General features: G+C 35.5%; 1 protein-coding gene across 1 annotated transcript in view; it reads left to right on the top strand.

Moving 5' to 3' along the window:
- LOC149084991 (uncharacterized) overlaps positions 1-6,754 on the top strand; it is a 55,650-nt gene extending 48,896 nt beyond the window's left edge. Inside the window, exons 6-9 of the mRNA XM_089232739.1 lie at positions 302-479; positions 2,177-2,230; positions 4,570-4,907; positions 5,994-6,754. Coding sequence (XP_089088865.1) covers positions 302-479; positions 2,177-2,230; positions 4,570-4,907; positions 5,994-6,749 — 1,326 coding nt within the window. The 3' untranslated portion in view covers positions 6,750-6,754. The remainder of the gene's footprint in view (positions 1-301; positions 480-2,176; positions 2,231-4,569; positions 4,908-5,993) is intronic.
- Positions 6,755-13,457: the final 6,703 nt, after the last annotated feature.

Below are 13,457 nucleotides of genomic sequence, written 5' to 3'. Positions count from 1 at the left end.
TGCAACTCTCTTGGGGGTTTTTATCAGTGCTTGTTCCGATTCCACAATAAAATTTGGTTGATTGTTTCATCAATTTGCTATCCCTTGTTTTGTTCCGAGTGAAATTCAAAAATTTGTGAAAATTTTCTCGGAGAATTTTTTGAAGGAAGCACTCTTGAACAAAAAAATCCCTACTTAGATTTGGATTTTTTCCTCAATTTATGGCTATTCTATATCTCTTTGAAGCGCCGCGGAAAATTTTGCATCAAAAAAATCTGTAGGCATATTTATATTAAAAACTGTTAACAATGTATTTTTTCAGGCAGGAATCGCCAGTCCAGAATTTTCGGATCAGTTGCTCATCGCTTTAGAACCAGAAGCTGCTTCAATTTATTGCAGACGAATGCGGTTGCACCAGCTGATACCAAATGAAGCTCATGCACAAAAATCATCTTTCAAATGGCAAAATGAAAATGAGACTCAACCAGAACAAACTATTGGTAAGCTAAGTACAAACTGGAAAAAAGCTACTCTTAAATAACGTCTTACAGAGTTTATTTTACGAATACAATACATTGCAACGGCACCTCGACTTATGTCTCCTCTTGCCAGTAATCCAAGTTTAGGGAGAAAAATACTGTACCATATATCTCCGTCTATCCACCTCAGTGTTAACGTTTTTGAAAACATAGTTTTGAAAGCTTCCAGTACTCACACAGATGAGGCATATGTACAGGGTGCATAGGTAATAGGGTGTATGGTACTTTACCTGCGAACCGTTGATCCTAGAGGCATGCTTCGTATTAGAAAAAATATCCAAATAACGTGTAGTACTCAGATGTGTCATTCAAGTTGCAAGGGCTTGTATATATATATAGTTACTAAAATATAAAAAGTTAAAATTAACTTTTCATACGGACACCCTGTCCTCAAAAGCCCAATTAGAAGGTTGGCGCACTGTCTTTCCTGATTCCAACAAAAAAATTCCTCGTTTTTATGTGCAATGTTCGCTGAGAAATTTTAATTCAAAAATCGAAGAAAGGTTGGGAATAATAAATTTACATAAACTAACGGACAATGCTCTTTTTCCTCGTTTATGCTGGTTTTCCCAACTTTTCTCCAGTATTTGAGTCCAAAAATCACATCGTTTATTGCGCTTAGAAATTTTTTTTTATTTGCTTCGTAAGAGACATGTCAACAACTTTCTAATTGGGCTTTTGAGGACAGGGTGTCCGTTTAAAAGCTAATTTCTATATTTTAATAACTGTAACCCTTTGCACACAACATGAATGATGTATTTGAGTTCTACACGTTATTCGGAACTTTTCCTAATTGGAAGTATGTCTCTAGGATCAACGGTTTGCCAGTAAAATAGGGCAAGAGGAATTATGGAATCGCAGTGTGTCGATTTTTTTTTTTCTTTCAAAAAGCATGTTTCCGAATAATTGATAATGGAAATTATCGTGTAACATTTAAAGTGCATTTCAAGAATTCTGCATTCTGAAAAACATTCGTGGTTAAAATACAAAACTCTGTAATTACAAGAAAGTTGAATTTTATCCTGAAAATGTGTGCGGATATGCCGATGTGGCACTTATTTCAAGAAATACAATTTGTATTAAAAATGTATCAGTTTGAGAGAATATTCAACTAACGAACATTAAACGTACCATAGTCATAATGAACTTATTAAAACATATGAAAACTCTGGTGCTAGTCGTAGCCAATAGTGTTGTTGGGCCGTATTATATACTCATATACTGTTGAGAGTTTCAAACTAAAATTTTAACAATATATTTTATTTTACATGGGAGAATGTTTCGGGATATGCTATTTCCATGACACGAGTAACTTTCAGGAATGACTTAATCTTGTAAGTCAAGATATCTATGTAAAATATGTTTTCAAACTGAGTTTATATACGGTAATAAACTTCTTGGTTTTATAAGCGTAATGGGAAGAAAACGATTCTGAGGAAAGCCCTCAGTAAAATGGATTTTATTCACGATTATAAAATTGACTGCAATATTAAACGTCAAAAGCTGATTAGATTACGCAACTCGTGAGTGAACCCGAAAATAGAAACGCTGGTAGTATATATACAACTTTTGTATAATTTATCCATGTTGTCTTGTATACATATGCTTGTATTTACATATGAAGAGATGAATTTGAAGGAAAAAAATCTCTTTCATAGATAATACAAGTATGAGTGCATCAATTCCACATAGTGACAGTTCTTTTGGTGTTGGTGAGTAGAACATATTTTTAAAAAAATTATTAGTTTCTTATATTCCACCAAATGGAATAAAAATAACGACATACATCTTCGCACACAAAAATTGAGAAAAAAAAAACACTGTTAGGCCGGTATTACACTACAAAAGGTGGTGTTAACTAAAATAAGGTTAACGGATACATTCAAGCAAATGCAACCGGTATGGTTGCATTTTTCGTTTTATAAATGAACTTTTATGAAACTTTTTGATAGTGTAATGCCGGCCTTAAATAGGTCCATAACTCAGTGCCCGCCTGTACCATACGAAGCGGGACCAGGTGAGAAAATTATCACCTGGCCAGGGACGCAATAGACAACAAAAAATGTAACTTTCGCCGAAGAAAAAAAAAATCCCTTTTGGTCTCTTCTCCCCCCCCCCCCCCCCCCATGGTTTTCAATGAATAAAGGATAAATTTTGCACCTGGAGCATCAAACACGCCTGCCCTTCGCTAGTGTGGCTTCACGGCAGAGTCCTGTCAGACGAATGTTTCACTAATTCCTTATATAAATTTGTGTATTTTCATAGTAGAGTTGAAATTCGGCCTGCTTATTTTACCACCAAAATTTTTTTTTTGTCTTCATTTTTATTGCCAGGATTGCGGGCTTGGATCTCAGGATTGCCAGGATCTCCCCCAAAGCCCGGGTCACACCTATCGCTAAGCCATAAGAGGGTGACTGTCCCATTTAGGGATTGCAGATGTGTCTGTTGTTCAAGGCGAGACCCAGGAGACGTTGAATTCCCCGTTTAACCTAGTAGTCCCTCTTATTCCACAAAATTTATTATCTTCACTCCAGAGGTACACATCTTCTGCTGTGCGATCGTGTGGGCATCGTGCTGGACCACCACCTCTTAGAGATAGAAGGCCTCCGCATGCTGCTCGTGTCGTCAGCAAGTAGTCCATTTCCTCTCCGAATATTCAGGGAAAAAAATTCCCTGCTCATGCCAGTATCATCCTTGTGTGGAAAAGAAATGATCGGACTCAGAATTGGCGATTTCTATGCCCCACATCCAATCACCATGCGGTATTTGTGAGCCAACCAGGAAGATTCTACGCCAAAATAAGAAGAAACGAAATAGGATGGTGTGGTTCAAAATGTGGCAAACTTGCTAGGTAGTCTTAATGACTTTACAGATGAACTTAGCAATCCGTGAGGAGGTCTTCTATCTCTAGGAGGTGCTGACTGTACTCTCATCATGACGCACAGTGGTGGTTGGTTGAAGTTGGTTTTCTGTAGTTTTCCAACTTCGAGACGTGAATGCGAGCCGGTCTCCCATTTAAGAAGTCTCCACGGAGAGAGAAGGAAGATTTACAACACGATAATGACATGACATGAAAATTCAAGCATTTACCATCTTCATTTCAAAATATGGAAGAAAGATTGCACCACCAGCAAGAACACGAAACAAGCACAATTCTGACAACAAAAACATGTTGGGGCCACACATACACTCAGAACGTACATTCCGGCATGTGCCAATTCATTAGAACTTATAGAGGTACACAATGTGTACCTTCATTTTTAATGGTTTTAATGCCACTTTTTCCACGTTAAGACTTGAGGTATGTGTAAAGGTATCTAACTCAAATGGTCCTAGCAAAGATATCAACCCAAATTAATTAATGATTCTTTTTTTCTTTTTAAATACAATAAACACAAATCAATCGAAAAAAAATTTTTGATGGTTAGTTTTGGCGCAGGTTTGAAGAGGATACATACCTAAGGGCACGTGTGTAATTTTTCATGAGAGTGATGGGCTCAAATGTCCACATTTTATTGGAGAAAATGGCTACTCTATTAACTGTCACATAGTTGTTATAGTGTTACATGAAGTAGTAATTTTTTAGTCATTCCCTGGCACCAAGGAAAATTCTGGGCGGGTGTTAGAGATCACTACTTTTATTGCTCATTCAACATTGCAGGAAGGAACCTAAATGCACACTCGTTCCTTACTGGCCGAGTATAAAGTTACAGCCCTAGCTTATGCTATCTTCAGATCATTTAGAAAAATGTCTGAAACTGAATGGCATGTCTCATTCATGTTTACATACTGAAATAACTCATTAAAGTTAATAAAAAAATTAAATTAAATTTAGCTAAAGATAAGATAATCTCATTGCTGTCCTAAAACAAATTTATTCAAAAGAAAATTAAAAACTTGCCATTCCATTTCCTAAGAAACTATTTTAAAACAATTTTTGCAAAAGCTTGTGATAAAAAAAATGAATATGAGTATTTGTTCGTTCTCTTGTATATTTCAGGAAGCATTTATTTCTCTACATCTATAGCAGATTTTTTTTCTCTTTATACAGGGACACGCTATATGGTAGTGGACTGTGGTGGTGGAACTGTGGATATTACAGTACATGAAATATTGGATAAACATGGAACTCTAAAAGAGTTGCAGAAGGCCTCAGGTGGACCATATGGTTCTATAGGGGTAGATATGGAGTTTGAAAAATTACTGTGCGATATATTTGGAACCGATTTTATACAACAGTTCAAGGCAAAGCGTCCAACTGGTTTTGTTGATCTAATGGTAGCATTTGAAGCCAGAAAGCGCAACGCAAGCCCTTACAAGAATAATCCATTGAATATATCACTTCCTTTCTCTTTCATAGACTATTTCAAGAAATATAAAGGATCATCGGTATGTTCCATTATTCTCCTGTGATTTTAATGTGACACAAGTAGAATTTTATTCAGTTATTTTATTTCTCATATCAACAGAAAAAAATATATTTTCTTTTTCCTTGTTATATTATATAAATATATATAAATTCAATCATGAATATTTTCTAAAAAAACCATAATAATTTCAAGCATTCTGCAGAGAATACTTTCAAATTTCCCTCTATAAATAATAGCATTCGAAAATTATTGGTGGTCAGCTGGTCCAAGACCACTGATTAAACAATTGGACCACAGAAAAGAAAACTCTAGTGGTCCATGGGACTAGTAGCAAAAAATCCCTGCCCCGCTGTGATAAATTGATAGCGGAAGTATCTCCTATGGGAAAATCACCAGTCCTCAGTCATTTTACTTTTGCTGAATATACTAAAAAATAAAGACACATTTCTGAAGGTATTTTGTGTTAATTATTTCTTAATTAATGTTTCTGTTTGGAATCTTCACACACCATTCAGTATATATCTTTTTAGAGGCAAATGTCTTTTATAGAATGTTTCTCAAAATGTCAAATAAGATTTGACTACAGTTCTAATTGTGTATAGCTGTTTGCACCCCTTGGTTGTATATCACTCTTTTAAATAATATATTTAGTAAAATAAATTATCATTATTCAGAACAGATTTTGTTTAGTGGACCAGTAGGTTCTCATCTTCACTGGTCCCACTGACTTTTTTTTTTAATTCTAATGCTGAATAATAGTTCATTTATATAAACAGATGGCGTGTAAAATCTTTGGAAGACCCTTATTATAATTTTATGGATGATAAAACATCCTTCAAAAACTTATTTCTCATACTCTGAAAATTTACTTGATAAATAGTAATAATTTTCAGTGTAATAAACAAAAAAGTGATATATATGCTTTGAAAATCTGAACAAAATTTGAAAGACTTCTGTTATGTCCATATTTTCAACCTTCTTAAGGAAGGAATGTCCAAACTCTATCATTTCAAACATTGTTTAGGTTGCCTCCTTTCAACCTTCAAAATAAAAAATAGGCAAACATTGTTACATACAGTTTTCATTGATAGAATGTTCTTTACAGGTTGAAACAACTCTCAAAAGATCAAGCCACAAGGATGTGAAATGGTCATCTCAGGGCATGTTAAGATTAGAACCATCAGCAATGGAAAGGCTGTTCTACAATACTGTAAAACAAATACGTGAGCATATTGAAAAAATATTGGCTGCACCAGAACTAAACATCGACCATTTGTTTTTAGTCGGTGGATTTGCTGAATCTTTAATCTTGCAAAAAGAAATCAAAGACGCATTTTCAACAAAACTTAAAGTTATAATTCCGCAAGGTGTCAGCCTGGCAATACTGAAAGGTGCTGTTCTCTTCGGACTTGACCCAACTATAGTCAATATAAGACGTCTGCGTATGACTTATGGTGTTGGAGTTCTCAATCGCTTCATTCACGGAGTTCATCCAAAGGAAAAACTTGTGGTTAAAGATGGGATAGAATGGTGTGCTGACATATTTGATAAATTTGTAGTAACCGATCAATCTGTTGGTTTGGGAGATGTGGTGGTCAGAAGCTATACTCCAGCCAAAGCTGGTCAATCCTGTAGTGTCATTCATATTTACTGCTCTGAAAAAGATAATGTTTATTTCATCACAGACAAAGGTGTAAAACGTTGTGCAACTCTTATACTAGATCTGTCAGACAGCAGGTATGTGCAATCAAGAGAAATACAGACAAGAATGATGTTTGGTGATACTGAAATCAGAGTCAGTGCTTTGGATGTGACAACAGGGAAATGTGTAAAAGCTGAAATAAATTTTTTGAGTCACTAATTAAATATTAATTTTTTTCTTCTTTTTATGGTTCTTTGCTTACATGTATAAAACTGTATGAATATCCAGATAAAAGAGAAGCATACTCTTCGCCAAAATATTTTAGATAACCAAGAAAATCTGTCAAATATTGTATCATAATTTTTTTTATTCCATAGGTATCACCAAGATTAGCAGTGATCATAAATTAATTCAACTGAATACGTCAGAGAATTTAGCCTAGTAGGGGAGGGTTATTAAATATTTCTGTATGCCAGAGGTAAAGACACTATGTCCATTTTCGTCAATATTGGGATAATGCTATTAATTTGCAGTACTTTTGTTACACTACACATAGGTATAGGACACTAAGTCCTATTTCAATAAATAACAGATATTTATTTTGTAAAACACAAATGAGCAACATATAAAGACATAATAAAAAAATCTTTAAATGGTTCTGTAAGATTTCTTTTTTGTGACATGGTGCCCTTTACCTCCTTCATACGCTTTAATCATCTAAAAAAACTCAAACACCATTTCACAATTTAAGAACTATCATTATCATGAATGGTGATGAAGCAAATAACACTTAGTCTTATCGACTCAAACTTTTCATTGCCATTGATACTACTATATGTGCATTTCAATGTTGTGTGCACATTTTAAGCTGATAAATGATGAAATAGTCTTTAAGTTATGTAATCTGTCACCCCCAATATAGTGCAATAAGCAACAAGTGCAAAAACTGGTTAAATCTTAGGAAAAATTATACAAGCACTAAATTAAAGAAAATTTTGTATATATATTTGGCACATTATATAAATCCAAAATAAAAGGTCATAACAGACATAATGCCCAAGAAGTCAGCAATTAAGATTAATGATATTTGATTTTGATATATATATCCAGGTTTCCGGAATTATTTTTCTTTTTTGACTGGGGAAATTTTTTTTTCACTTTTAAACATCTCTTGGGTTTTTTTCCCACACATTTTTGACACGCTTTCACCAATCACTATTGAAATTTCCAGAATACGAAAATTCAAGTTGCCTCTAAGAAGGGCAGTTGCTATAACCAGCTTGCTCCACAATAATATGAAAAAAACAGTCTGAAAAACAACTCTGGAAGAACCAAAACTGCAACATCGATTTTAAGAATACCATTGTTCACTCACCAACAGCTAATGTCATGTACTGAAGTGGGGAGAGAGAGGGGGGGGGTGTTACATACCTCCATTCAGAAATAAAGAAAATAAGATACAAACAATACTCAATGCTGATTCCTTTGACAAAATCACCTCTGGCAAAAAAAAAGCAACACACCAGAAAGAAGAAAAAAACTGAGGATAAATGCTATTAAAGCTTTCAAAAATGCTAATAAATTTAACAAAAGACAAGGTTCTTGACCAAACAAAACCTCACCATGCTCTAGGCAAAGGCCGCAGAGCTACGGTTACCAGATTCGAAAACTGAAAAAGGAGGATGTCTGAGCGTGCATCCTTGAAGATGTCATTCTCCCCAATTTCCACAACAGGTGGTGCCCTACTTTTCTTCCAAGAAAAAAAAAACCCACCACTAAAATAATTTTTCCCAATTAAAACAGAATCACTATATATGTTACTTACCAATCATTTTTGTATGTTTAAAAAAAAATTGTTTTTTACATTTACCAGTGATTATGTGTAATTACCAGCTCGTATTGGTAAATATGATGAATCGCCAATAAATTATTTAAATTTACCAGAACTTTTCCTCAAATTTCAGCCTAGGATGATGGGTTCAATCAGTGATGTTGGTTATATATAAAAATCAAGGAAACAGTTATTTTCCAGATATTATGCAAAGGTGAAGTGAACTCGGAAAGAAAAGTCATCACATCTCCGCTGGACTTTTGATGACTTTTCTTTCCGAGTTCACTTCAGCATAATATCCGGAAAATAACTGTTTCCTTGATATCTTGGGCTGAGAAAAAGCCATCTATCTATCTCTATGTATAAAAATGTTGATAAATGTGGAGAAAATATGTAATTTTATGCATTTGTGTGCAATAATACTGAAAAATATCAAAATTTGCAAATGCGTAGGCACATATACATTTGTGTATCATCCGGGATCTAGTTATGAAAAGGTTATTCAAACACACCCGATAAGTTGTTGTTTAGCAACAAAGAGAGGAACCAATATTAATGATACGGTAGATGTTTGTGAAGTAGAACCGTCATAATCTGAAAAAGTAACACAGCGCTGCTTCAGTTGTTAAGTTTATTTAATGTTGCCGTCCATTGGTTAATTTTTTTCACTTCAGAATTTCAGACCAGGCAGAAAGTGGAGTAGGATGCTGATGGTCAAAAAGCTATACAATAGATTTGGACTTGAAATGTTTCAACATTTTGACATGTGTCTAGCACAAACATTATGACTTGGAGCAAAAAAGAAAAAAAAAAAGATCAGTCTCCCCTTCCTTTTAATGAATTGTGCCAAAACCTTTTAGATACTACTATCTGGAAGGCTTTGATTGTGCCCACCTTCTGGTCAGTTTTATTACTTTGACTGAAGCAAGGAGGGGAGTTTCTTTCTATACCCTCAGAAACAAGCCAGCAACTAGGGGGGGAGAGCAGCTGGATCTGGTGCCCCAAGCGCCAGACCAGTAAGGGAGCAAATTTCATCCTTCAACCTCCTTCAATATTACAAAGGGGCGCCAAAATGCATGCATGCCCCGGCTGACCAAGCATCTAGTTGTGGTCCTGCGTAGAAGTTTTTTTTCATCTTTCGAAAGTGTTGTTATTTTTACCAGTGGAATCAGCTTTGAGTGTTGTTTGCATCCTATTTTCTTCATTTCTGAATGGAATAGGGTTGCTGTTGGTGAGCAAACAATGGTATTCTCAAAATGGATATTGCGGCTTTCTTCATCCAGAGCTGTTTTTCTCAATGTCTTTTTCATGTTATCCTGGGGAAAGCTGGGCCATGGTTAGATTATCATCTGCTCTGCTTGGAGGTAATTTGGATTCTTCTGGGAATTTCAAGGGCATTGCTCGAAGCATATAAAAATGTGTGGGGGGAAAAACAAACACACACTCAAACATATGAAGAGATATGTTTCAGAATGAAAAAAATTCCCCTGAAAAAAAAAAAGATTCCGGAAACCTAAAAAGGAGGACACAAGGACAAATTTTTTTCTAAAACGTTGGAGGATGCTTGAAATGACACCAAAAAGGAGGACGGATGCAGGGTCAGATTAACCATTAAGCAAAATAAGCACGTGCTTGGGGCACCACAAAATTTATCAAATGCACATTTTTATCAGCATCCAGCAAAAATCCTAGAATTTTCGATTGATTGTATAGTTGAAAACCTTATCAAAAGGATAGCAGAAATGTACAAAAACTAATAATATTGTAAACAAGAAACCATGTTGATGCTGGGTTTTTGGAATGAGATTTCGTGCAATTTTCATTAAGTACACAGACCTTCTTAACCCATGGGGCCCTTGGACAAACTGATTTTAATGAGCTCCCCCCCCCCCCAGTCAAGCTAAAACTACCTACCCACCAATTTGTCGCAATTCGCAAACAGATCTAATTGTCATGAGGTCCTCAGGCTGTATCCGGGTGAGACCCAAGCACTAAGAGTAATAATCCAAGTTCTACAGAATAAGGACGTGAACTTAAAAATGTGCAAATCTTTACAAGTCATTAAGCGGATCCACTGCATGGTTTCAGGGGTGATGCAATGAATAGCGGCGATGATGAATTTAGGAGCGTTGTTTTATTGTTAATTATTATTACACATGCTAGACATTTTCTGCATCCCTCTGGCGTATAAGCTGCACCAGTAAAATTCACTGCTGTTTTCCCAGCCGGATGAACTTTGTCAAAAATCGTGGTTGATGGCTCAAATTTGCAGTGGTTTTCACTGCGAATCATTCAGTTCACTATATTCATCGTTTGAAATTTTGCATGAAAACTTTTTCTAATTTTTATCAAAATTTTTGTAATTATTTTTCTCTTTCACCCCTGATTTGCTGCTCCGTGCATCCACATAGGCTACACAGCCTAAAGCCCCCTTTCGTGCTTTGATCTACAGCCCCTAAAATATATGTATAAAAACACCTTAGTTCCATCTAACATAGAAGTAAAAGAAATGCTTATACAGATGTAGATTACAACTCAAAAATGTATCAGAAAGAAAAGGTACCAATGACCGTGGTTCATCAAAAATAAGGTACCTGTGAGCATAGGCACTGCAACCTAGGAGTTGAGACAATTTGAGGCCCCCCCAATTAATTTTGTAAGGGGACTGAGCGCCCCCTCCAATAATTTCGGAAAAAATAATACAGTGCACCTTCCTTCCCTCTCCTGTATACGTGCTTCAGTTCCGTAGATATATGGATATACCCCCAATGTTTTCTTCAGGTCAGTGCATGAAGTGAGTAATATCGGACATGCAGATTCAGTGGTTGCTTTTGAAGTCGGTTCATGAAATCCTAAGAAGCAGTCGATGGGAAAAAAATATTTTAAAATGTTTTCAAAAGATTTTAAAGAAAAAATCTAATGTCTATCTTTTTGGAAAATATAAAAGAAAAATTCCAAAGCTTACGATGTTCCAAAAAAAAATCCAAGAGAAATTATCAAAGATTTTGCAAGTAGAAAAGACAAAGGTGGGGGAGGGGCAAACTTTCAATGCCCATACTTATAAATATTCACATCATAATTCTGTTTCAGATATAGTTACTTCTGAAAATAAATTTTTTTTTTTTTTTATTTATAGTTTCAATGTCAAGTAAAACGTACTTGTATTAACCTGGGGGCACCAGAACCATTCAAGTGCCTTCAAACGTCTTAATCTGGCCCTGGACGGATGATAACCCTAAGCAGAGCAATAAAACTGACCAGACAGTAAGAATAATTCATTATAAGAGAAAGGAGGCAAATCGTTATTTCTTCTTTTTTTGTTTTTGATTTTTTTAGCGCTTCTGATTTAGTTAAGAAAAATATTATTGTGGTGGCTGATTTATTGGTCAGTATAGTGGTGCCATCTGTTGTAAAAATTGGGAAAGTGAGTTTGCATGCTCGAGCGGGCATCCTTCTTTCTCATTTTCTAAATCTGGTAACCCTAGGTGCATGGCCCCCACAAGGGTGGGGTTGACAGGGCTCCAGCCTTGAGGCCCAGGACGATTCTCATCATTTTTTGTTTTTCACACTATAAATTCAATGTTGAAGGACATGTGAAAAGTCTGGTCTGGGGACCCACAAAATTTCCCAGCCTAGGGGTCCTGCTCAGTGGGGGCCATGCCTACATGTATCAAACTAATTAATTATACAAACATAAAAATTATAGCACATGTAAAGGGTATTTATTGTCAGCTATATATTTAAGTTATGCTTCATAATTTTATTATATAATTAATGCACATAAAAGTAATTGCTGATAGTAATTATGATGATTGAAGTTAGTGTGTGTAGTTTTAAAATAAGATATAGGTTGTGTCTCTTTTTTTTTCTTCCTGTTAGAACCTGTTAAACTGCTTGTATTTAGCACCTGCTCTACTTCATTCCGTCCCCTCCCTAAAAGTTCTTTGCAAGTTTGGTTTGGATGTTGGCAAACTGTTTTTTAAGTAATCGAATTAGTTCAACACTGCTGACACAATTTACATCTAGATTTTTTTCTCAAAAGCAATATGAAATATACTTAACTATTAAGTAAATTAAATTTAAGTAATATTGAATTGCAATAAAGAAAGTTATTTCTTTTACACAATTTATCACTTTTTTTTCCCAAATATCAAATTAATTGATTTGCTTTATTATTTTTTCATACGAAACAAATTTTGTGAAAAAAACTTCTTTTGCAGGAAAGAATTTTATGAGAAAGATAATATTAGCCACAAAAGAACAAATGTTTTGTATCATTCACGATCGTATTTTCATATTTTTCCATAATTCTTAATTATAATTTTTATTAAGCTCCCTCTGTGAAGTTTCTTTTTTTAAAAGAATTATAACTACACTGCTCAAAACAATTAGGGGCGCAAGCAAAAAAGTGAAGAAAACCGTGCGAGACAGCCACGTATTGACATACAATGGATAGTACACGCGTATCAATGCGCAATACAGAAAAAAAGACGTAAAAAAATTTGGAATTAAGCTTTAATTCTTTGAAAATATGGAAAAAACATGAAAAGATGATTTAGGGCAACAATTTGGTTACATGTAAACGATAAAAAAAAGTACTGTTTAGACATGATGCATGAGTTTTAATAGGGCATGTGGTCTCCTCGAACAGCTAAGACTGCTGCACACCTGTTTGCCATGGATGCGATGAGGTTATCGATCAGACTTTGGGGAATACTGTTCCACTCCTCAAGAAGTGCAATCTGCAAGTCTCGGACAGTAACAGGCGGCCTTGGTCGCGCAGCAATGCGTCGTCCAAGCATGTCCCAAACATGCTCGATTGGATTCAGGTCAGCAGAGCACGCTGGCCATTCCATACGCTGTATTGTTTCAGCTTCAAGCATGTTCTCCACCAGACGAGCTCTACGTGGTCTGGCATTATCATCCTGGAAAACAAAGGAATCGCCAATGGCTCCAGCGTAAGGGATGACATGAAGTCGCAGTATCTCGTCTGCATACCTTCGAGCCGTCAAAGTGCCATTCCGAATGATATGCAGGTCCGTACGTCCGCCTATGCTGATTCCACCCCATACCATCCAACCAGCTCGTCTGTATTG

The sequence above is a fragment of the Pholcus phalangioides genome, unplaced genomic scaffold, assembly GCF_987345545.1.
Source record: "Pholcus phalangioides strain wild (caught in Gottingen) unplaced genomic scaffold, Ppha-v1.0 ptg000007l_1, whole genome shotgun sequence".
In the NCBI taxonomy this organism is placed as follows: domain Eukaryota; kingdom Metazoa; phylum Arthropoda; class Arachnida; order Araneae; family Pholcidae; genus Pholcus; species Pholcus phalangioides.
Note: the sequence above shows the minus strand (reverse complement) of the source record. Positions and strands in the feature narration are given on the sequence as shown.